Below are 25,701 nucleotides of genomic sequence, written 5' to 3' on the forward strand. Positions count from 1 at the left end.
ATTTTCATTGCAAGACGATTGTTTATCGTTCCAATTATTATTTCTCTGCAGAGGGTTAGTTGTTGTTTGTGACTGGACATCAAAACCTGTATTATGCAGTCACTTCTGTCGTCCCAAGCTACCTGACTTGTGGCCTTTTATCTACTCACACGATGTTTTTAACAAATATAACAAGTGAACTCTTCGGTTGTCTACTTTATACAGTGTTCTCTACGTTAGCTTTGTGGAATTATTCACAAGCAAGGCCACTTCTGATGGACGCTGCTGTTATAATGTCATCACGTGCACGTAGTCTTTCATTCTGCAATTTTTTGGTGTGTGTGTGTGTGTGTGTGTGTGTGTGTGTGTGTGTGTGTGTGTGTGTGTGTGTGTGTGTGTGTGTGTGTGTGTGTGTGTGTGTGTGTGTGTGTGTGTGTGTGTGTGTGTGCAGGTGAAATAATTAGGACTGTGAGAGCAACCACACACAGCTCTGAACTGGTCAATAAATTACAACAACTAGTCAGACGTATGTTAGCGCAGGGAGCTACAGTCGGTCGATGAAAACAAGTTTTCTTTAAAATCACAAAACGACACCAAATCGAATTAGTGAAATACAATACGAATAGTAAAAATATTATTCATGAGATCTTTATGTGAATACAGTACAATATAATAATTAAATATACTACAAATCAATGCTGCTAAGAATCAGTGGTTGCTAGGATACGGCAGCATGCCAAAAACCGTTATAAATGACAATTTGAACATTCTAAGTGTACAATATAATATTATATTACAGTACAATATAATACAAGTACAGTACAATATAATATTATTCATGAGATCTTTATGTAAATACAGTACAATATAATAATTAAATATACTACAAATTAATGTTGCTAGGAATCGGTGGTTGCTAGGATACAGCAGCATGCCAAAAACCGTTATAAATGACAATTTGAACATTCGAAATAGAGTTTGATCGAGAGGTAGGTGGTGTGGTCGTGCTGTTTGGTCGATTGATGTGTTTCAGGGTAAGATGTGAATGATTTAATGATATTATCATATTATAGAGTGTGTAAGGAAAGTTATAAATATATGATAACACATTAAATCCTATTGCAAGTAAAGTTGGGATAAGTGATGTTGCATCGATGGGTTGACTGACTGCCTGTACGCAACTGAGGTTGTGGATCCACTGATTTACCATCAATTGATGTGGAATGTGGATCCATGATCGAGGTTGTGGATCCGCCGTTTGGAGAGGTCCTGGGCTGAAAGGATCGAAACCTCGAGGAAGAACGGTGCCCAGCTGATGATCCATGCAGTCGGGAAACTAGTCAGTTGCTTACGGGTTAAAGTTCTTGCTTTAGGTGGAGAAACTATGTTTGAGGTTTACAATTTAAATAAAGTTGAATATGGGATGTCGTGAAATTAACATCATTTACAACAATCCTTTAAATTATTTAAGTTTAGGAACAACCGAAACTGTACAATTAATTAAGTGAGTGTGTGTATGTGTGTGTGTGTGTGTGTGTGTGTGTGTGTGTGTGTGTGTGTGTGTGTGAAAGAGAGGGATAGAATTGTAAGGAACAGAAATGAAAAAACGAGATGTGTGTGTGTGTGTGTGTGTGTGTGTGTGTGTGTGTGTGTGTGTGTGTGTGTGTGTGTGTGTGTGTGTGTGTGTCTCTCCTTTCCTTTTAATTTCTGTACAATTCCACACTCCTTGACCAATCTCTACTAAATTTGACCCAGGGGTCCCAGGGTCACATCATGGGGACAATCCCCTTCCCTTACCCACCCCCACCCCCCCCCCAAACAAGGCAATTTTCCAGATGTCTGTGTGTATACATCTGAAAGTTATAGAAAAAGAACGGCTGGGCCAATCTCCATCAAGTCTTGCATACGTGCTGGGGGTCACCCAGGGTCAGGTCATCAGCAGGCACACACACACACACACACACACACACACACACACACACACACACACACACACACACACACACACACACACACACACACACACACATTCGCACCATTCCACCGCAAGGAAATTCTCTGTATGTTTGTGTGTCCACGTCTGAAATTCACAGAAAGCAAATGCTGGGCCAATCTCCACCAAATTTTGTAAAGTGTTGGGAGTACCCCGGGTGAGGTCATGGGCCCAATCCCCACTCCTCCACCCCACAAGGTAATTCTCTTATACGTATGTGTGTTTGTACGTGTGAAAACCAAGAAACTGACTTCAAACAAGGAAATTAGGCCATCATTGCTGTGATGCACTCTCGGGTTAATTTTTGCTGCAGCTTTAAACATCAATCTTCTTGATGATTTACAAAAGTCCAAATAACCCGATATTGACCACGTCACTCAACTTGAGACATAAGCGTGACGTGTTGTTATACGGGTCTTAAAGAGCTTTAATTATGAAATAAAGCATGTATAAGTGCTGTGTTTTGTTTAAAATTATAATTAATGCATGGTAGACGCACAGGTGTGATAAAGTATCTGTTGTTTTAACAGATGTACACCAAAATAATATTTAAATGTATGGAAAAGTCTTCTATGGGATGAACCTCCATGTCAATGTAAAACAATGGGATTTCCTGGGAATTTTGCCCTAAAGTTGCGATAGCTTTGGGAAGTTTCTGTTGGGAGGGCCTTGGATGAGCCACATCAAGTGAACAGCTTTACGTCACCATGCGTGATGATGAAATATTCCCGATTTTTATCTTAGTTTGTTTGAACCTCCATGGGATGAACCTCCATGTCAATGTAAAACAATGGGATTTCCTGGGAATTTTGCCCTAAAGTTGCGATAGCTTTGGGAAGTTTCTGTTGGGAGGGCCTTGGATGAGCCACATCAAGTGAACAGCTTTACGTCACCATGCGTGATGATGAAATATTCCCGATTTTTATCTTAGTTTGTTTCGATCGATGATTGCTGGTGGAGGTGTTTCGGGTGAATATATTTAATTAAAGATTTATTGTTTCCAAGCTTGTGACGGAAATATTCAGATGTTCATGACACAAAGCTCACAGTGTTTAAATTTTAAAATAAATAATTTTTATCTTTGTCAGTGCTTCTTGGTGTGTTTTTTTTTGGAGTTGTAGGGGTTAAAGGTCATACAATGAGGAATGAACGCATATGTGAATATCCATCTCTGCATCCAGGCCAGTTTGTGCATGTTTAGAATGAAAGATCCGATATATGGGAGCCAGCAGTCAGCTCCTATTGGTATTGTATCACGTTGTGAGGAACCGAGATCATATATGTACTGTGATCTTCTTCTTTCATATGCAGCACGCTGCGGTGCCACTGATGCCGTGCCCTCCGTGGGTTATAGTCGGGGCGGAGATGGAGGTGGGGTGTCACCTGAACGGGGAATTTATGCTAGTACATTTGTGTGGCTGACCTGGGTCGGAATGTTTATCTGAATACAAAGGCCAATAAGTGTATTCATATTTCGGAAATCTTAATGTGTATATGTTGTTAAAAATAGAAAATATTTCCCCCATCCAAAACCTTGATCTTTTCTACCCCTATTAATTCACCCCAGATCGACGTTTTTGAAATACCAACTTCTTTCCTGGAAATCCTTGCAGTGTCCATGTGTTGTTTTTTTTTTAACTCTCCAACCTTTCCCACGCCTCCTCCCCCCAAGCCCTCTCTCTCCCACAGATCTCCCGATGTCCCTGCTCTCAAATGTTGTGTTTGTGTCCTTCCCCCTCTCTCCCCATCTTGTCTACTGCTCCCCTTATTATATGTTTTATGTGTCGGTTTGATTTTTTGTGTGATTAATGTTAGCTCTTTCACGAGCCTCGAGGTTATATACAAAAAAATCCCCAAAAAGAAACCATATCTCATCTTCCGGACTTTTAGAAGGTACACTACTCACAATAAGTTAGGGATATTGGCAGGTTCTTCGGTGTGGTTGATTTTGTGTATTAATTATGTTGAAAAAAGGTGTTGGTCCTAATTCTATGGTTATTAATGAGTGTGACAAAACAGCATTTTTGATTTCAATACCCCAACCCGAACCCCTATAAAAAAAATAAACTCACTCCCACAATATCCTTAAGTTATTGTGAGTAGTGTACATTAACAGCCATGGAATGATTGCATGGCTGTTTGTTTGTACGACCTCTTCAATGAGTACAAATACTTCACCCAGAATCCATTTTTGAGGCACGTACATGTTCGGAACAAAAACCTACTCCTGAAACGTCATGCAGATTGGACCGAAGTGTCATTTTTCTACTCTCTCGTGATACTAACATCTCGGCTTGTTTGTCAAGATGTTAAGCTTTTGTGGAAGGCCGATGTATCCAAAGGAAAATGTGTCATTTTATTTTTGAAACATCTAGCTGTACGGAATGTTTTTGCACACACATGTCAAAGCATCAAAAATATCAACATTTATGCATCGAGACGTGTTCAGAAAACCGAGCGTCCACGAGTTGCTGAAATTCACACAATGTTCAGGTTGTTTTTAACTGCACAATCCACATTTGTGACATTTCTGTGCGCACGCGTCGATTGTTTTTATCCTCCGCTTTTTTCAAAACAAACTGTGGATATTTTAATTGTCCCGTCTCCGTCTGTCCGTCCATCCGTCACGCGATCTCCTCCGAAACAGTTGTGCACAATGTGGTGTCGAGTCTGATTAAACTTGGCAGTTATGACCACCACATGGCATTGAGGTGCGAAAGCAGGACAATTTTGGCCCCACCCCTAGGAAAGGGTTAAAAGGTGAAATACCAAAAAATGCAATTATGGACACACATTTTAAACATTTTTAATGAAACTAAAAAGCCTAAATATTGGCTTGTTGGATGGGCGTTAGATATTTAACGTGCACATATTGAAACCTCGCCCAGCCTGCGCTACACCAGGGCGACGGTTTGTAGCTGGGTCGGAATTCAAACCCAGGATAGACCTATTCCCCCACTCCCTTCAATCCCACTCCTCCCTCCAGGTCTTTAAAACAGCTGTTCACCACCATCTCTTATCTTCCCCCATCGAAAACCTTGATCTTTTCTACCCCCGCTAATTCACCCCAGAGTCCTTGCAGTGTTCATATGTTTTATTCCTCTCCCACCTCCCCCCAAGTCCTCCCGATGTCCCTGCTCTCAAATGTTGTGTTTGTGTCCTTCCCCCTCTTCCCCCTCTCTTTTGTGTCCTTCCCCCTCTCTCCCCATCTTGTCTGCCGCTCCCCTTGTTTTTTGTGTTTTGTGGGTCGGTTTGTCTTTTTGTGTGATTAATGTTAGCTCTTTCACGAGCCTCGATCTTGTATACAAAAAAAAAAAAAAAAAAAATTAGTAGTGGAATGTGAGACCTCAAGGCCATCCTGTCAGCCAACGTAGTGTGAGTCTGGACAACCGTTCATATCATCGCCGGGATCGACCTCACATTCGGGAGACCATTCCTCCCACAGGGCAGCACCACCTTGAGCTTGTAGTTGTCACGATGTCGTGCTGATTGTTCCGCTTCTGTCCTGTAGCGACTCCCATCAGCCGATCACTCACTGACCATTCTGCCGGTGTTGCTCCAATGAGTGAGTGAGCATTACGGAAACGAGACCAGCACTCAGTGGAGAGCACACCTCCGCCAAGGTGATCTATTTATGTTTTGCATCCCACTGACAGGCCGGATCTGGATTCTGAACTGAACCAAAATATAATCGGCTTGTTCTTGTCACTGAACCAACTGGTCCACCTAGTTTAGTCATAACTCGTCCACAACCTTTTAAAAATATGTTGTATATCACTTTTCGCCTGATCTCTCAATGGTGAAGAATCACTTAAAAAATAAATAATTGTCAAAATTGAATCCATATTCTGATCTTCACCAAATATCGAATCAATTCTTCCTTGCCGCACACCCAACCTGTCCACCAAGTTTTGTCGAAATCTGTCCATAACTTTTTGAGATATTGTGCTACATGTTGGTTTTAGCCCTTTCAGCACTAATGGGGAAGAATCACTTAAAACTTAAATAATTCTCGCATCCGAATCCATATCCAGATCCTTTTCACAGACAGAAAGACAACTTGCTTCAACTTTAAAAATGCTTGCTTTAAACAACTTGCCTTTGCCTCCTGGAAGGCTAATCCAACGGAAGGTAATCTCAGTTCCTTTCACAAAGCTCGGAACCAGTGTGTGTCTACCCTCAGGAGAGCCAGGGAACATATTTCTCTACTCTCAAGACTGAACATTCAAACCTGTCCCCCTCCTCCAAATCCTGGTGGCGTCTGGTCAAATCTGTTTCTAGTGTTTGTTCCCCCTTCCACCTCCTCCCTTACCTCAAATGGCGACACAGCTGACTCCACATGTGAAAAAGCCGAATGCCTCAACTCTGTGTTTGCCTCAAAATCTTGTGTCCCAAACCCATCTCTCTCTGTATCCACCTTACCCAGTCGAACCCAGCTGCTCCTGGACTCTGTGTCCTTCTCTCCTGACAAGGTGGAAAAGTTATCAAACCTCGACTCTGATTCTGCAACTGGACCAGACGGCATCAGCCCACGGGTCCTAAAATCCTGCTCTGCCGCTCTATCTCACCCTCTCTCTATTATTTTCACACTCTCTTTTGCTCAAGGTCATCTGCCAGCATCTTGGAAATCAGCAAACATCACCGCTTTACACAAAAAAGGTGCAAAAACAGATCCTTGGAACTACAGACCAATCAGCCTGCTCCCAATTATCAGCAAAGTAATGGAATCGATCATTGCTTCGGATATCAAATGCTTCCTCTTCTGCATTGGCTTGATCTCTTGTCATCAATTTGGTTTCACACCCGGTCATTCTACTCTGGACATGCTGCTCCTGCTGTCTCAACAATGGATGGAGGTCCTCAAAGCCAAACAGGAAATCAGAGCTGTCTCCCTTGACATATCACGTGCCTTCGATATGGTCTGGCACCCAGCTCTGCTCACTAAACTCTCCTCGCATGGTATCCATGGAAACCTCCACGCATGGCTTGCAGACTTCCTTTCTGGTCGCAGTTAATGTGTGGCCCTGAATGGAATTCTCTCATCTCCCCTTCCTGTTCAGCATGGAGTTCCTCAAGGCAGTGTTCTGGGCCCTGTGCTTTTTCTGGTCTTTATCGGTGATCTCTCCAACTCTCTGGAAAATCCTCTCTATCTCTTTGCTGATGACTCCACTCTCTGCCGCTCCACATCCCAACCCTCAGATCGGCAGGCAGCACCCTCTTCACTCTCTGCAGACAGACCTGGACAAAATCATGAACTGGTCAAACAAGTGGGACATGTCTTTCAATCTTGACAAAAAAATCACACTCTCACTTTGTCTCTCCGAAAAGACCGACTGGACAACCCTCCCATCCACTTTCTGAACAAGCCTCTTGAAGAAGTTCTGTCACTCCAGTTTTTGGGTCTTAATATCTGCCATGATCTTTCCTGGGAAACCACATTTCCAAGCTGGCCTCCAAAGTCAGTCACCGACTGGGCATCCTCCATCTTGCGAAGTCCTTTCTGGGCACTTCTGAACTCCTCACCACATACAAGGCTTTCATCCACAGCTCAATGGAATACTGCTCTCCCCTCTGGGCTGGTGCTCCTGCCTCACACCTAGCTCGTCTTCACGCTGTTGAAACCAAAGCTTTCAGAATCATTGGAATCTCCCGCGATGAAGCTAACTCCAAGGGCCTTTCACTCACTCACCGCAGGCAGGTTGGTGGTCTTTCTGTCTTCTTCCGACTCCTCTCCGGCCTTGCTCCCCCTGCTCTGTCTGTGCACTGTCCCCCAAATATTCCTGCAGGACACACAAGATCTGCCAGCAACCCTCTTCTGGTGAAACTGCCAAAATGATGACTCTCTGCTCACCTTCACTCCTTCATTCCTCTTTTCTCCTGCCTTTGGAATAAATGCCCTCACTCTCTTCAATCCCACTCCACCCTCCAGGTTCTTAAAACAGCTGTTCACCACCATGTCTTGTCTTCCCCCATCCAAAACCTTGATCTTTTCTACCCCCGTTAAAACACCCCAAATCCGCCTCTTTCAATCCCCAACGTCTTTCCTGAAATTCCTCGTCGTGTTAATTTGCTTTACACTGTGTACTCCTCCCTCCTCCCCAAGCCCGCTCCCTTCCACAGATCTACTGACGTCCCTGTTCTCTACTGTTGTTGTGCTTGTGTGCTTCCCTCTCTCCACCTCTTGTCTCCAGCTCCCTTCATTGCATGTTTTATGTGTCTGTGCATGATTTCATGTTTAATGTGTTGGCTTTCATACGAGCCTCGATTCTGTGTAAAGAAAAAGACAGACAAACAAACAAGAAATATGTCGTGCATAGATAGCATGGTACGTACTTGCGAAATCCTTAAAATAAGTTGTTGGCCTATGATGACCTCAAAAATATTTGGTAGTTGAATTCAGTGACCTGGTTTGAAAATTCTTTTAAAATTTCATGTCAGATGAAAATTGAGGATTTTAGAAATTTGACAAAAGTTGGTGGGTGACCTTTGGCCTATGTTGACCTTTTGACCCCAAAAACAATAGGCTTCTTGCTTATGAGCATCTCTACCATTTGGTGAAGATCGTTTGAAAATTGTGACCTGTGGGCGACTGACATACAGACAGACAGAATAACGCACAATCAATACCAACCAATATGCGACTTGAAAAATGTTCGATTTTCGCAAATACCAAGCAGGGGTGAAAACGTAACTCCGCCCACTTTCGGCGGCGGAAGTCACAACGTGTGTGTTCCACAGAGTTATAAATAGAATCTATATAATGATATAGTTCTATAGTTCTATATATACCTCCGTGGTGTGTTCTATGTACAATGCAACCGACACGTGTGCTTGACACGGAAGTTATAATAAGTATTTCCGGCTCAGATGAAAGGGAAATGAGATGCAATTATTTAAAAATTTGACATTTCAAAGATTTTGAAATTTTGAAAGATGCAAAATTTGAGAATGAGATGAAAAGGGAACGATGAGCTTCTTGTCCATTGCGAGGCTATAATGAACCAATCAGATCGTTCGTAATTTTCGGAATCGATTCAACCCAAGCATTTAAAAGTGATAACCAGACGCGTAAATTCAATGAAAAATAAACTTTATCTGATATTACAAAACATCAACATTTTGTTAGACTTTTTGGAAAATAAAAGAATTCCCTGACCGGGAATCGAACCCGGGCCGCGGCGGTGAGAGCGCCGAATCCTAACCACTAGACCACCAGGGAAACTGACTTGTTGGGGGATTTTGTCCATATTAAAGGATATTGTCGTCTATATATTAGCACAAACTAATGTTTTATTTCAATTGTAAACGCACCAATGATTCGCTTAGAATTCTTTTCAACGATTTGTCGCGGGATAAAGTGATTACTCTGTTCTTACGATATCCTGTCTTTCCAACAGTTCGAGTGGACCCAGTTCCGTAAAACAGTGACGTAGTAGATCAACAACCAATCCGCGCTCTTGTTTATATTATTTAATTCGTCGCAGCCAATGAGAGCCCTGTGTTTGAATGGGCGCGTGTTTGCAATCCTCGGCTGGTGCCGCGAGCGCGAGCGGCCGGTTGTTCTCGGCGGACAACGGATTTGTGGGCGCCAACTGTGAGGTGTGTTTAGCGGTTACAAGGCGCGGTTAGCTCGGCGCGACTTATTTCACCATGCTCGCCGCTTTGTGACTGTTGTGCGTGTTCTTGTGCCGACAGTTCCACAGAATGCTTCAACCTGCAAAGCGAAGAGCTTTGGTGGCTTGGGTGAGTGACGGCACTTGTTGAGGCCGCGGGCGGTACAGTGTATGCACTTGATGTGGAAAACGACGATACAGTGTACTGTACACTGCACTGTGCAATGAAAGAAGGCTATTTGGCCCATCCTGCCTGAGCTTTGTCCGAACGGCAGAAACACGTCGAATTTTAATTTACTTTTTATTCACCCGACCTCGATGACGTCATGGTTTGGCCTTTCAAGCGTCCCTTCTGAGTTTGTGATGTCTTGGGTTCAAACCCCGACTGGGTCATTCCCAAGACTTTAAAACGGTACTTACTGCTGCTTACTTTGCTCAGCATTCAAAAGGAAGGAGCACGGACAAGCAACCATAGCTCTAGGTTTAATGAGCTTCATGATTTCATCCTGCTTTGGCATTTACTTTGAAGGGAAAACATCATCGTTCACTGTGACTCAATTTAATGTCGTTCACTTCACTGTGACTCCTTTTAATGTCGTTCACTTCGCTGTGACCCCTTTGAATGTCGTTCAGTGTGACCCCTTTGAATGTCGTTCAGTGTGACCCCTTTGAATGTCGTTCAGTGTGACCCCTTTGAATGTCGTTCAGTGTGACCCCTTTGAATGTCGTTCAGTGTGACCCCTTTGTCGTTCAGTGTGACCACTTTGAATGTCGTTCACTTCACTGTGACCACTTTGAATGTCGTTCACTTCACTGTGACCACTTTGAATGTCGTTCACTTCACTGTGACCACTTTGAATGTCGTTCACTTCACTGTGACCACTTTGAATGTCGTTCACTTCACTGTGACCACTTTGAATGTCGTTCACTTCACTGTGACCACTTTGAATGTCGTTCACTTCACTGTGACCACTTTGAATGTCGTTCACTTCACTGTGACCACTTTGAATGTCGTTCACTTCACTGTGACCACTTTGAATGTCGTTCACTTCACTGTGACCACTTTGAATGTCGTTCACTTCACTGTGACCACTTTGAATGTCGTTCACTTCACTGTGACCACTTTGAATGTCGTTCACTTCACTGTGACCACTTTGAATGTCGTTCACTTCACTGTGACCACTTTGAATGTCGTTCACTTCACTGTGACCACTTTGAATGTCGTTCACTTCACTGTGACCACTTTGAATGTCGTTCACTTCACTGTGACCACTTTGAATGTCGTTCACTTCTCTGTGACCACTTTGAATGTCGTTCACTTCACTGTGACCACTTTGAATGTCGTTCACTTCACTGTGACTCCTTTGTCGTTCACTTCACTGTGACTCCTTTGTCGTTCACTTCACTGTGACTCCTTTGTCGTTCACTTCACTGTGACTCCTTTGTCGTTCACTTCACTGTGACTCCTTTGTCGTTCACTTCACTGTGACTCCTTTGTCGTTCACTTCACTGTGACTCCTTTGTCGTTCACTTCACTGTGACTCCTTTGTCGTTCACTTCACTGTGACTCCTTTGTCGTTCACTTCACTGTGACTCCTTTGTCGTTCACTTCACTGTGACTCCTTTGTCGTTCACTTCACTGTGACTCCTTTGTCGTTCACTTCACTGTGACTCCTTTGTCGTTCACTTCACTGTGACTCCTTTGTCGTTCACTTCACTGTGACTCCTTTGTCGTTCACTTCACTGTGACTCCTTTGATTGTCGTTCACTTCACTGTGACTCCTTTGTCGTTCACTTCACTGTGACTCCTTTGATTGTCGTTCACTTCACTGTGACTCCTTTGATTGTCGTTCACTTCACTGTGACTCCTTTGATTGTCGTTCACTTCACTGTGACTCCTTTGATTGTCGTTCACTTCACTGTGACTCCTTTGATTGTCGTTCACTTCACTGTGACTCCTTTGATTGTCGTTCACTTCACTGTTACTCCTTTGATTGTCGTTCACTTCACTGTGACTCCTTTGATTGTCGTTCACTTCACTGTGACTCCTTTGATTGTCGTTCACTTCACTGTGACTCCTTTGATTGTCGTTCACTTCACTGTGACTCCTTTGATTGTCGTTCACTTCACTGTGACTCCTTTGATTGTCGTTCACTTCACTGTGACTCCTTTGATTGTCGTTCACTTCACTGTGACTCCTTTGATTGTCGTTCACTTCACTGTGACTCCTTTGATTGTCGTTCACTTCACTGTGACTCCTTTGATTGTCGTTCACTTCACTGTGACTCCTTTGATTGTCGTTCACTTCACTGTGACTCCTTTGATTGTCGTTCACTTCACTGTGACTCCTTTGATTGTCGTTCACTTCACTGTGACTCCTTTGATTGTCGTTCACTTCACTGTGACTCCTTTGATTGTCGTTCACTTCACTGTGACTCCTTTGATTGTCGTTCACTTCACTGTGACTCCTTTGATTGTCGTTCACTTCACTGTGACTCCTTTGATTGTCGTTCACTTCACTGTGACTCCTTTGATTGTCGTTCACTTCACTGTGACTCCTTTGATTGTCGTTCACTTCACTGTGACTCCTTTGATTGTCGTTCACTTCACTGTGACTCCTTTGATTGTCGTTCACTTCACTGTGACTCCTTTGATTGTCGTTCACTTCACTGTGACTCCTTTGATTGTCGTTCACTTCACTGTGACTCCTTTGATTGTCGTTCACTTCACTGTGACTCCTTTGATTGTCGTTCACTTCACTGTGACTCATTCAGAATGACACACCATCCGTGTACGAACCTTCCTACAGAATGAAGTCGACACACTACACGGTTAATGGTTTAATTAAATACCAAAGCAATCTACCACCCTCGTTCATATACCTGTCTGCCTCCAGCCCACCTTAGTCACTGAGTCGTTCATGCATGGAATAGTCTCCATTGAAAGGTAGTAGTGGCAGCACAAACGGCAGAGATTTGAACTGGAATTGGATAGGCGTGTAGCGGTTAGGAGAGGGGGGGTACATGGGTATTGGCAGGGATGGTAGTTTCTAGTTTGCTATCAATCAATGGTTGTATATCGGTCCAGTAATTAGTCTACTTGCCAAGCCTATGGAGCCCTCTTGTGAACCTGGAAATGTTGAGTACCCCAACGTTTTAAGTTAGAAATGTACAGTATGGTTCCCCAGCACTTAGAAACTGCCGGATGCTAACTTGCATATGTTGGGCAATTAGCAAAATTAGCATTAATAGCATTAACCCTATCAAACATAGGCCTGGGACACTGAAATTTCTGTTTCGCTCGATTGCTCCGTTTGAATGCTTCGTGTGAGCAAACTATTTGAAGGATCTGTATGAAATTTGGACATAATACACTTAGATATGCTTTCCGTGAGTGTTCTTATAAAAATTTCCTGCGATCAAAATTTCATGTGAAAAAAGGGATGTAAAAGCCATGGATTTTTTTTCACCCAACATTTTTTTGCGCGGTTAGTGCCCCTACTCTCATGTTGAGCTACAGTTTCAATGTTAGTGTCAGCTGCCAAATATACTTCGGAGGACCCAGATAAGTTCCTGCGTGCAGTCGGCCTGGAGAGGCACATCGGCCCTATCCACAGTTGGGGTGATAATTTTGATCTTGTGGTCTTCACACCCAATGGTCGCCGCACGACTCATGCCATGGCCACTCAGTTTGTGCAGAATCCAGCAGGTCTCCTGTTCCCCGGAGGAGCCACACCTGGTGGTAAGGTCATGTCGCTGAAACTACCCCGTCAGACGAAGCTTGAAGCTGGGAAACATAGTATAGCTCATAAGAGCAGTTTTGTCATTGAACATTACACAGGCCCCAAGAAGATGACTCCACCAGCTCTGAAAGAAGTCCCAAGAACTGATGCTTTCCAAGATGCCATCAAACAGAGTTTCAAGAGCACAGAAGAAGGATGCTGCTTGGCTCTCGCAGCTCCACTCTTCCCCTCTTCTCCTGGACTGGGCAGCCTACAATGTTGTGCAAGATCGCAATGGTGATGACAGTGCTCCAAAGCTGAAGACGATAAGTGTCTTTGGACCACTGCTTGACTCGCCCCCTGCCCACCCTGATACAGTGCTCAGTACCATTGCCTACTTAGACACATCACTGAGGCAGCTTGGCATGAGCCACAGTCATATCACGTTTGACATGCAGCTGTACGTGATCGCTTGCCTGATCAAGTGGAGTGATCTGCAGCGATGGTCATCAGTGGTTCTCAGACCTGGGATGATGCACACTCTCATGTCATTCATCGGCTCAATCGGACAACTGATTAATTCAACAGGTGTGGAGGAGCTAGTCGGTGCATCATTTGGAGGCCTGAAATCCATCTTCAATGGGAAGGCCTGGCCCAAGGCTATGCGAGCCTTCCGTATGGTTGTGTCTGCTCTTCTTCATGACTTCTTAGAGGAGGGAGAGAAGACTCACGAGCAGATAACGGCATTCCTGGAGAAAGCCAGAGAGCACCCCACAGGCCGGCTGTGGGTGGATTGTTTCATCACCCCTACCCTAATAGCTCACAGGTTCTGGCGAGCAGAAAGAGAGGGTGATTGGATGCTGCAACAGCACTGCCCTGAAGAGATGCTGCCCTATTTCTTTGCTGCCGGTCATCACCACTACGCAAGATGGATCACATGGCATCTGTGCGACATGCAGTACCTTCCTGCTACTGCCAAGGATGACCTTTACGCTGGAAGCCATGTGTGCCGCCACTGATGGTGCAGCTGCAGTCAGTGGAGACATGTTTTGGAAGCAGACATGCATCAAGCAAGGGAAGGGAAGGGAGTAGGAGGCATGAAGGGCATCTCCACCAACCCTGAGCAGGTCGCCATGTGGATCCAATCTTTCGGCATCTGCTCCTATCTCTCCAAGTCATTGGATGAGATTTGCGACGATGCTGAAGACCGGATAAGACAATGAAGCCCAACAGACACAAAGAAGAGGGTAAAGGACGGCGGGAATTGGACGCGGAAAACCAGGCTAAAATCCTGAGTGCTACAGGAAAACTCCCATCCACTCACCATAGAGACCGTGACCCTCCACCATATCATAAATGGCCAGGTGGCAGATGAAAAGGTGAATGTGCAAGATGCATTGAAGATCGGACAGGACATGAGCACACTGTTCTCTTCATCACTTCCTGAGAGATTTCATGCGCCCATCTCAAATAAGGTGGTGACAATGACATTCACCAAAAAAAGAGTGAAGGTCAATGCGGAAATCATATGTGACCTTGAGGCATTGTTTGCTCGGCTGCTGGTGGTGGGGAGCAAGAGAAGAATGGAGCTCTCTGCCCTCTGACTACGAGCTCGGCCCGGTCCCTGCATCCATCATCGATGAGTATGGATGCCTCAGGAAGGGTAACAAGTCTGTGATCGTCCAGCGTCTTGGAATCCTTGCCCCCAATCCCCACCCACCACATGTTGTACTCGTTGATGCATCGCCGCTCATCTACCACGTGGTGTGGCCATCGTCAGGCACTGTGGCTGACCTCGCAGCCTGCATGGGGCGCCGGCTTAATCGCTACATCACCGAAACATTTGTCATCTTTGACCGGTATGAGCAAGTCTCTGCCAAAGACCACGAGAGGCAGAGAAGAGCTGGGGAGAGCTCAACAGAGTACCGACTCTCACTGACAACCCCTCTACCTAGCTGCGACAGTGATGAAGAACAAGACAAACAAACGGAGACTGGGTGAGCTCCTGTGCACACACAGCATAGGAGATCACATCAAGATGGTCAGCAAAGCAGGCAGTATTGTCACTCATGACGAGGCTGACGTCTCCCTCATCTCATACATGTTGGATGCAGCCAGTCGCGGAGCTGAAACTGTCCGCATTCTCAGCGACGACACTGATGTTTTCGTACTCATGGTCTATTGGTGCTGGAAGGTGGGTATCACATGTAACCTGCAGATGGAGAGATGGGATGGCACTATTCTCAACATCAATTCGACAGTAGAGAATCTCGGTGAGCAGTGTCGCTCCATCCTGGCGATGCATGCTCTCTCCGGATGTGACACCACCTCCTATCCCGCAGGGAAAGGGAAGGTGTCCGCACTCAAGGCCATGAGAGTAGTACCTGGTGACCTGCTTCACTTCACCGGAGAGGAGGGAGCTACTGATTTACAGATTACAGAGGCAGTGAGTGGTTTCATCCTGGCTCTGTACAACGAGAGGGAGTCGGCATCTCTGAACGTCGCCAGATATGACATCTACCGAAAGCGCAAACCCCCCCAGCACTGAAGACACTGCCTCCTACAGAGTGCAACGCTCTCCTCCATGGACGGCGTGCCCATCTACAGGTGCTGCTTTGGAAAGCAGCAGACTGCCCTGACCCACCAGCTGTGGACATAACAGAGTTTGGATGGAATAAGAAGGAAGGCGAGAAGGGAGAGGAAATCATCATGCCCATCCTGGATGCAAGCCCCGTTGCTCCTCCTGCCGTGTTGGAAATGATCAGCTGTAGCTGCAAAGCTGGGTTAAAGCCCTGTTTAACAGCAAAGTGCAGCTGCGTAGCTGCAGGCCTGGCCTGTACCAGCTACTGCTTCTGCAAAGGCTCTGATAGTACATGTTGCAACACACACACACACAGCAAGAAGAGCAATATGACAAGAATGTAGTCAGGAGAAGAAGATGAAGACGACGAGGATGAGTTTTATGATGAGGATATGCTTTATAACAGTGCAGAGTAGTAGAAGTGCAAGACGCTCTTTCTTGATGGAAGTTTTATGTTGTGTAACTAGTGCACATATTTTTCAGCTCTGATAATTTTGGGTATACTTGTGTTTTAATTTTGAGGATATTATTTACCCATAGTCATCTTATTCTAGTTTGGTATGGTACTTGCCTTTGTTACCTCTAATACCTGTGAATAAAAGTGGAGCAATAGAGCGAAACAGAAATTTCAGTGTCCCAGGCCTATGTTTGATAGGGTTAATGCTATTAATGCTAATTTTGTGACTTGCCCAACATATGCAAGTTAGCATCCGGCAGTTTCTAAGTGCTGGGGACCCATACTGTACATTTCTAACTTAAAACTTTGGGGTACTCAACATTTCCGGGTTCACATTGCTGGCAAGTAGACTAAATTGTGATGTCTGTGATTTCAACCCCTCCCCTCCCCCCCTCCATCCCCCCCCCCCCCACATTAAAAAGAGCTGATACTCTTGGACCTCCTGCCTTTTGGGTGGTATATGGAAACTAAGTCTTGACCGGTTTTTTAAAATATTGCGTACACAAGACAAGGTACCAAGATGGTTGCCATGGCAACATAATTCCATTAATCACAGCCATGATCTAATCAGTTTGAGATAACTATGTGAGGAATAGATATCTAATATGAAAGCTAAATATTCAACTGTTTTTGAATTATCACATACACAAGATGATTGGTCAGAACTCATTTTGATATCCGTGTCCAACCTTGTCAAGAGCAAAGGCCAAACAACAACAAAACAAACAAAAAATACCACGTGTATGGTTTGTGATGATCCTTACCCTGACACTGTTTTCTCTCCCATCCACAGTATTTGTTCCTGTGCCTGCCCCACAGTTCACATCCCCCTTCCCCTGGGTCTCCCCCCCCCCCCCCCCACCCTTCCTCCACTCCCAACCCCGACTCCATTAAATGAAGTAGATATACTGAGATAATTGGTGTACATACGGTGCACGTTTGATGGGCCCAATGGCCTCTTGTAGGCCATAGTGTATTAGCAACCTGGCAGGTAATTTTGCTGGGTTGCTGGTAGCTATGGCCTACTCTATTTATTTTTGTGAGATGCAGTTGTATCTTTGTACATGCAATGCAGATGGGACAGTCAGCTTTATCACCACTGAAAGGAGTGTATGCTCCGAGATGCAGCCTCCCCTGATGGCACTATATCATAATGGCCTTTGCATCTCCTGAGGAGACATTGCTCTTTCATTTTCTTTTTCTTTCCAATAATTGCACACTATTCCTTTACCTCTGAACCGATCTTCTTCAAATTTGGAATCGTGATTCCTTTGTACAAAACACCCAAACCACTTTTTTTTTTTTTTCTTCTTCTTAACTGCTTTAATAACTGCCTTGTAAGTGCAGATGGGACATACAGATTTGCCTTCTCTCATCCAAATTCGGACTAGACTGATTAATGCAGATGACCCCGTAATCAACAAAACTACCCTGACTCTCTCCACATGTACCAACGGTGTGATTTGGGTCTGACCAAAGATTTCCCGATCCTTATTGTTATTACCCAATCAATAAAGCTTTATCACCATTTTAATTGCATCAAATATTGTTTTGTAATAACTTTTTTCGAGTACTGTATTGTACTTCATTTGCAAAATGTTCCTTTAAAAAAAAAATCGAACACGTGATTTATCCTTCCGTTAAATTTATCAGTGTCCGAGAGTATAAATTGATGAATTTTTTTTTTTAAACCTGATTTAAGGGAATGAATTTAGATTTTCATAAATGTATGTATTTTGAATGCCGTCAAAGGTTTTCTTGTTTCGTACACGTATGTGTCTGGCTCTTTACAATTCGTGATTTGATTACTCTTCCAGGTGAACTGCTTGGGGATTGGGAGCATTGGACAAATCGAGGATATTCAGGACCCAAACATCTTGAGGCGGTTGGCCCATCGCGTGTGAGTTTCCACAGTTTGGTTTTTTGATGATTTAAACAAGTTTTGGCTTTAAGATGCTGTTTTATTCCAATGAAGGTGATTGTGGTTTAATGTTGGGCTTTGCAGCGAATAAAAGGGAAATTGCCAAGCACGTCATATTTCCTTCCCCAATGAATATAAACAATCTCGGCCTAAAAAAAAGAAAAGAGGCAAGTTTTGAATTTTGGAAAATTTGTATTGAAGAATTGAATGAATTTGAAATTGTTGATTTCTTATCACTGGCGAATATATTGAAGTGTCAATTGCTATTGAAAACTGGGAGGAAATGAGTGCGTCATGGAAAAGCCCCCCTAAGGGTCTTGGGAAATTTAGTATTCTGAGGATCTAGATACGAGAATGTTTTAAAATTTTAGTGATTCTTCACCATTGGGGAAAGGGCCAAAATGATGTGTAGCATGATATTTCAAAGTTATGGATGGATTCGGATGAAACTTGGTGACATGGTCTGGTGTTATATCGGTATACTTTTTCATACTTGTAGACAGGTATTAGAAGTTTGAATATACCAGTATACCAAAAAAAATCGATATGGAAAAAAAAAAAAATTGGTATATCCACAAACATTGGTATATCACCACAAATCAAAGAAAGGTGTTTACCATCCTTGAATCATGATTTTAAAAGCTTTGATGCACTTGGCCACACCTGAAACAGTGGAACGAATGAAGTGAAGACGTCCCAGGAAGTAGGTATAGTAGGTTTTAACTTTTAGCTCTTCGCACTGTGCAAGTAATCTCGTTTTCCTTTGCCCTTGCGGCTATTTAGCAATTGATTACTTTATATGAATCTGGCGTGCTTGAGAAAGCCAGTGCTGATTACCGGTATGGCGATCCACGATGGTGACACTGATACCGGCCTGTGCCGATTACTGGTATGGCGATCCACGATGGTGATTGGTGACAGTGATACTGGCCTGTGCCGCTTACCGGTATGGCGATCCACGATGGTGACAGTGATACCGGCCTGTGCCGATTACCGGTATGGCGATCCACGATAGTGACAGTGATACCGGCCTGTGCCGATTACCGGTATGGCGATCCACGATGGTGACAGTGATACCTGTGCCGAATTCCAATAACAAATTACTGTCGATGATGGGTACAGAATGTATGAATAAGTAATCGAGCATTACCTATTTTTGGAACCTGTTTGGAAAAAAAAAAAAAAATTACATATGACACCGATTATAAAGGTTTTTACCACTATAGGCTCACCAACTTGTATCGATATCGGAGAAAATAAACATCGATGGAGCTTACTTGGTGGATAAGTTGGTTATTGGACAAGAACAAGCCGATTTGATTTTGGGTGAGGTCTGGATTCAGATACCGCCTATTTGTGGTATACATAACGTGAACTGTTTAGCCTGGTGGAGGGAGGTATGTGCTCTACCGAGTGCAATTCTACTTGTTTCCTTCAGGAAGCAGAAGGCAGACCCTTTTCTTGACCTGTCCTCTCTTGAAACTTCCGCCGATTGTCTTGCCCTCATCTGCGATGCTGCGAGAGGTGCGTTCGACAAAACCTTGTGCTCTGTCCCCTAGTTTACATTCTTTTAAAATGCAAACTATTGTGTGTGCGTGTGAGATCGCCAAGCATTTTAAAAAGTATTTTCTTGCGATTGCTTCCTGGTTTCTGCAAGGGATGTGATGGAGGTTAATAATAATCATGAATTTATTGTCATGTATATATACGTGTGCAATACACATACAATGAGAAGGATGCTTCATGCTTTAGCTTTAGAACATGCTTTAGATGTTCACAAAATTTTAGACACAGATTCATTGAGGGTGCGGATTGCAGTTGGGTAAAAATCTGTCGTGCAAGCGATTACATTTGCTTTTGATGGAACGATAATGTTTAACCGAACAGAGAAGTTGAAAAATGTGATGCGCCGGGTGGAAATCATCTCGGATGATAGCTTTGGCTCTTTTCACTGCTCGTCTGGAGTACAGGCGTATCGATGGAAGGCAGATCACACACAGTAATTTTACAATCAGTCTTTACGTGTAATGTTGAGGCGTTGTGTTCTGATTAAATCCTTAATGGTGCAGTTGATACAAGATTCCATGACTTTGACACGCTGTTGGTGATTAAAGATTTTTTTTTTTAACATGATCTGTGGCTCGTAGTGGAGCCACCCCACGTCTCGCACATCTCGCATGTCACACATATGGACATATGGGCATATGGACAAATGCACAGATGCCATGTTTCTTCCTGTCTTTATGCCAAGATCGTGTGAGTGGTAATAACGTTATCGGAGGTCTTGTGCTGCATAATGTTCTGTAAGTCATACAGACCCAGTATAAATGTGAAAAGTTGCAGATTTTTCCCATCCCACAGCCTGGGAATGTCATTTTTCCGTAATCCTGCCAGTTCCGTGTATACCAACCAGGCTGGTCCTTCCCACATGCTGCACACAGAGTTCGGTGCTTGTGATGAGGTTTGAGGTTTGAGGCTTAAGGCTTTCTGGACTAGTTCAATAACTCCAAGCTTGGAAATGAGGTTTCCTCATTTTGTTTTCCGGTTTTGCCGGCGGTTGTGTGTTTTTTCCAAGCTCTCCACGCCACGAAAGTTAAGTTTTCCCATTTGTATTTTTGTCAAAACTATTTTTATTTTACGGTGTGAGTGCCTCCTGTGTTTCTCGTTATATCTTGGTGTAAATCGTGCATACCTGTGTAGAATCGTCGGTTGGTTCCTGCTGCGTTTTCCAGGCCTCGAGGCTTTGGGCTCGAGGTCCTTTGTTGTCTCCTCTCGGTCGTTTGTGGTCCATTTACTTTCGTTCTCACTGGTTTTTTTTCAGTCTTTCTTCACCCCATACTTCCCTGAACATCTCATTCTTTGTTTGAAGTCTTAATCCCAAAAAAATAAAAAAATAAAAAATAAACACTAATTTCCTTCTCTCCCAGTGTTCGTTCGTTCTTCGACTACGTGTTTAGCCCCACCTGTTTTTTTTGTTTTTTTTGTGTTTTTTTTTCTCCCCCTCTCTTCTTCCTTCATATCTCGATCCTCTCCAGCCAACACCTTTCCAATTCCAGTTCTCACCATACTACTTCAACTTTATCCTTCTTCCTCTGATCCACTTTCACCTAACTTTCAAAAAAACTAACGAAGAATTTAATAAGTAGGCCTCCCTCCCGTACCAACACATTTGCTTAAACACCTCCCTGTTCCTTCGTTCTCTGCTCTCCTGGCTGTCAATCTTCTATTCTGTTCCTGCTTCTGAACTTGTGCTGGAATCATTAATCCCCCTGAGGAATCCTTCATGCCCTCATTTAGGGAATTTCCCCAGATAGTTTTCACAGTTTAGTTTTAAAATGTTTGAACTTTCCCCTGAAGTGTTGTATTCTGTTGTATATTATAACATACTTTTCTTCTTCTTTAAAAGGTTGTTTTCGATTTGCTCACCAAATCTCTTCATTTCAAATAAAAATTCAATCTTTTACAGTTCTTCCCTCTTTCATCCCTAAACTCACGTGCATTCCACCCCTCATCCAACGTTTTCAAATGGATCTGACTTGAAAATCGCAACTCATTTTGCAATAAGTGCTCGTTTTCCATTAATCATCCAACACTTTCAGAAATCCAAACTCACCCTCCCCTCCGAAACTCTCTCCTCACCCCTCAATTTCAAAACTCACCACTCCCCCCTCCCCTTCAAATCTCCCCACCCTTTTTTTTCTTTTTTTTTTCCCCTCCAATTCTCCCCTCACCCCTCCTCCTCAAATCGTCCTCTGCACTTCCTTTCCCAACTAACTCTTACCTCCATCTCCTCCAACCTTTTCTTGCTTTTCCTCCCCCCAAACAACACCTCACTGTGCCTCATCCAATCACCATCAAACCATTTGTCCTCCTCCTCCTCCTCCTCCTCCTCCTTCCCTTTCTCCTAGGTCTTCTGAAATCTCTGACACACTATCAACAGCTCTCCCTACCTCACGCTCCTCTTCCTCATCTTATCCTACCCCTCCCGTCCCCTGTCCTGTATCCGATGCTCCCCCTTCCTCTTCCTTAACTGTATGGACCTCAAACATCCGGGGTCTTCGCTCAAACCTGATTGATCTCCATGCAGGTTGCTTCTGACAAAGCCAGATTTGATCTGCTTAACAGTAACTTTCCTCCTTCAAGATGTCTCTTCCTTAATATCTCTCCCTGGTTACTCCCTCCTCCGGTATGATAGACCTGAGCCTCGTCCTGGTGGTGGGGTTGCTATCTTTATAAATAAAACTCTTCCTCACTCTCCCTGCACCACCCTCTCCCCACCCCCAGGAGTACCTCTGGCTACGTCTTCCCCTCCGCCCCCACCTTTTCTTCATGTGTGTTGTGCCATCCACCAAACAGTGATGACTCGATCTACATCTCGCTGTCTGATAACATGGACCAACTTCTATCAACTCATCCCAACTCTCTTCCTCATATGTGGTGATTTCAACTGTCATCATGCCACCTGGCTGGGTGTGCGTACCTCTCTCACCAGCCGCACTCTGGCAAATTATCTCTCACTTCAGCAAAGGACTTCTGTGACTCATTGGGACTGACGCAATCAGTCAATTTCCCAACCCGGATCTCAGTCATCTTCTCTTCGCGACTTGGTTATGACAAACTTCCCTGCAAATGTCTGCTGCTCTTCTGCTCCAATTGATTCATCTGACCATATGCTTGTTAAAGTGGACATCTCTCTGACCATTCTCAGAGAGCCTCCTCAGCGTCGACGAGTCTGGTATTTCACTCAGGCTGACTGGCACGGTCTTCAAGCAGCCATCAATCATCTGGACTGGTCTCCCATCTCTACTGCTTCTGACATCGACTCATCTTGGGAATTCTTCCAAAATAAACTGCTCTCTCATGCACAGATTTATCCTATCCCGTCTTCAGTTGTCATACACTTTCTCCCGACCATGGTACACGGAATCTTGTGGTGAGGCAGTTGCCCTGAAAAACTTGCCTTCGCCTCCTGGAAGGCAAATCCAATGGAAGGAAATCTCATTTCCTTTCTCAAAGCCCGGAACAAGTGTGTGCCTACCCTCAGGAGAGCCAGGAAACAATATCTCTCTTCTTTCAAGGGTGAACTCTCAAACCTGTCTCCCTCCTCCAAATCCTGGTGGCGTCTTGTCTAATCTGTTTCTGGTGTTCCCTCCCCCCCCCCCCCCCCCTTCCATCTCCTCCCTTACCCCAAACGTCTACACAGTTGACTCCGCATGTGAAAAAGCTAAATGCCTCAACTCTGTTTGCCTCAAAATCTTGTCCCAAACCCATCCTTTGCTCCTGACAAGGTGAAGTTTGTCAAACCTCGACTCTCATTCTGCAACTGGACCAGATGGCATCAGCCCACGTGTCCGAAAATCCTGCTCTGCCGCTCTTTCACACCCTCTGTTTTCTTCACCCTCTTTTGCTCAAGGTCATCTGGCATCTGCTTGGAAATCGACCAACATTACAGCTTTACACAAAAATGGTGCAAAAACAGATCATTGCAACTGCAGACCAATCATCCTGCTCCCAATTGTCAGCAAAGTAATGGAATCCATCATTGCTTCAGATATCAAATACTTTCTCTTTTCCAATGGCTTGATCTCTGATCATCAATTTCGATTCAGACCATGTCACTCTACTCTGGACATACTGCGTCGGCTGTCTCAACAATGGATGGAGGCCCTCAATGTCAAACAGGAAATTAGAGCAGTCTCCCTTGGCATAATCACGTGCCTTCGATACGGTCTGGCACCCCGTTCGGCTCACCAAACTCTCCTCCTATGGTATCCATGGAAATCTCCACGCATGGCTTGCGGACTTCCTCTCTGGTCGTAGTCAACGTGTGGCCCTAAATGGATTTCTCTCATCTCCCCATCCTGTTCAGGCTGGAGTTCCCCAAGGCAGTGTTCTGCGCCCTGTGCTTTCTGGTCTTCATCAATGATCTCTCTGCCTCTCTGGAAAATCCTCTCTATCTCTTTGCTGATGACTCCATTCTCTGACGCTCCATAACTCATCCCTTAGATCGGCAGTCTGCAGCCTCCTCACTCTGGGCAGACCTGGACAAAATCAGACTGGTCAAACGAGTGGAACATGTCTTTCAATCCTGACAAATCTCACACTCTTGCTATGTCTCTCCGAAAAGACCGTCTGGACAACTCTCCCATCTACTTTCTCAACAATCCTCTCCAAGAAGTTCTGTCACTCAAGCTCTTGGGTCTGACGATCTGCCATGATCTTTCCTGGGAAAACCACATTTCCAAGCTGGCCTCCCATGCCAGTCGCCGACTGGGCATTCTCTGGCCTTCCTTGGCACACCTTAACTCCTCACCACATACAAGGCTTTCATCCGCAGCTCAATGGAATACTGCTCTCCCCTCTGGGCTGGTGCTCCTGCCTCGCACTGAGCTCAGCTTCATGCTGTTGAAACCAAAGCTTTCAGAATCATTGGAATCTCCCGCGATGAAGCTAACTCCGACGGCCTTTCACTCGCTCACCGCATGCACGTTGGTGGTCTTTCTGTCTTCTCACGACATCTCTGGCCTAGCCCCCCCAGCCCTGTCTGTGCTGTCCCCCCCAAATACTCCTGCAGGTCGCACAAGGTCTGCCTGCAACCCTCTTCTTGTGAAACTGCCAAAATCAAGACTCTCTGCTCACCTTCACTCTTTCATTCCTCTTTTCTCCCACCTCTGGAACAAACTCCCTCACTCTCTTCAATCCCTCTACTCCCTCCAGGTCTTTAAAACAGCTGTTCACCACCACCTCTTATAATCCCCTATCCAAAACCTTGATATTTTCTACCCCTGTTAATTCACCCCAGATCCATTTTTCTGAAATACCAACTTCTTTCCTGGAAGTCCTCGTTGTGTCCATTTGTTTTTTTACCTCTCCTACTACCTTTTACCTCTTTTTTTCCATGTGTGTAAGACTGCATGGAATGTGTTGAGCAGAATGCAGAGCGTTCAATGTGAAGCTGGATGACCTGGTGTCACGGATGGTGCTGGAAGATGAGCAACACCCAGATCGGGCCATGGAGGTCGCCAAGGTTTGTGTTCAGGGTTTTGAATACGTCCCTTTATTTTTATTTATTTATTTTGCTGTGTTTCTGCACTTTAAAGCTTTTGCTTGCGTGTTAGTGGTTGGAGTGCAGGTAGTTGATGCAATGAGTTGTTGTGATGTTGTGGTCTGGCATGGTCAGGTTAATTTTGAGTTTAAAGCGATTGTGATGGTTGCGTACCATGTTTCTGTCCTCCCCTACAGTTTATTGCTTTCCTCGTGAGCTGGTTTGTCTCGGACTGCGATGTACAGAAAGCCATGATTCAATTGGATGTCGACATACAGGTACAGTTGTGTATCGACTTAACCTGAGCTAATTCTCGTAAGTTTTATTACTTGTAAAATCGAATATTTTTCAAGTATATTGGTCGGTCGGCTTTGCTATTCTGTTTGTCACT

At 44.4% G+C, this 25,701-nt stretch overlaps 1 protein-coding gene and 1 non-coding gene across 3 annotated transcripts in view; one reads left to right on the plus strand and one right to left on the minus strand.

The window, feature by feature from the left end:
* Positions 1–9,119: 9,119 nt before the first annotated feature.
* On the minus strand, positions 9,120–9,191 carry TRNAE-CUC (transfer RNA glutamic acid (anticodon CUC)). The gene has a single exon. It is a non-coding gene; the product is annotated as a tRNA-Glu (tRNA).
* A 261-nt stretch (positions 9,192–9,452) lies between these two features.
* Positions 9,453–25,701, plus strand: part of LOC137421401 (uncharacterized) — a gene marked incomplete at its 3' end in the record, with an annotated part of 63,562 nt that continues 47,313 nt past the window's right edge. Inside the window, 6 exon segments of one of the 2 annotated variants that reach the window (XM_078771437.1) lie at positions 9,453–9,571; positions 9,668–9,715; positions 18,162–18,244; positions 19,704–19,789; positions 25,198–25,292; positions 25,508–25,588. In XM_078771437.1, coding sequence (XP_078627563.1) covers positions 9,479–9,571; positions 9,668–9,715; positions 18,162–18,244; positions 19,704–19,789; positions 25,198–25,292; positions 25,508–25,588 — 486 coding nt within the window. 2 annotated transcript variants of the gene reach the window in all.

The sequence above is a fragment of the Myxine glutinosa genome, chromosome 2 (assembly GCF_964187855.1).
Source record: "Myxine glutinosa chromosome 2, kmMyxGlut1.1, whole genome shotgun sequence".
NCBI lineage: Eukaryota > Metazoa > Chordata > Myxini > Myxiniformes > Myxinidae > Myxine > Myxine glutinosa.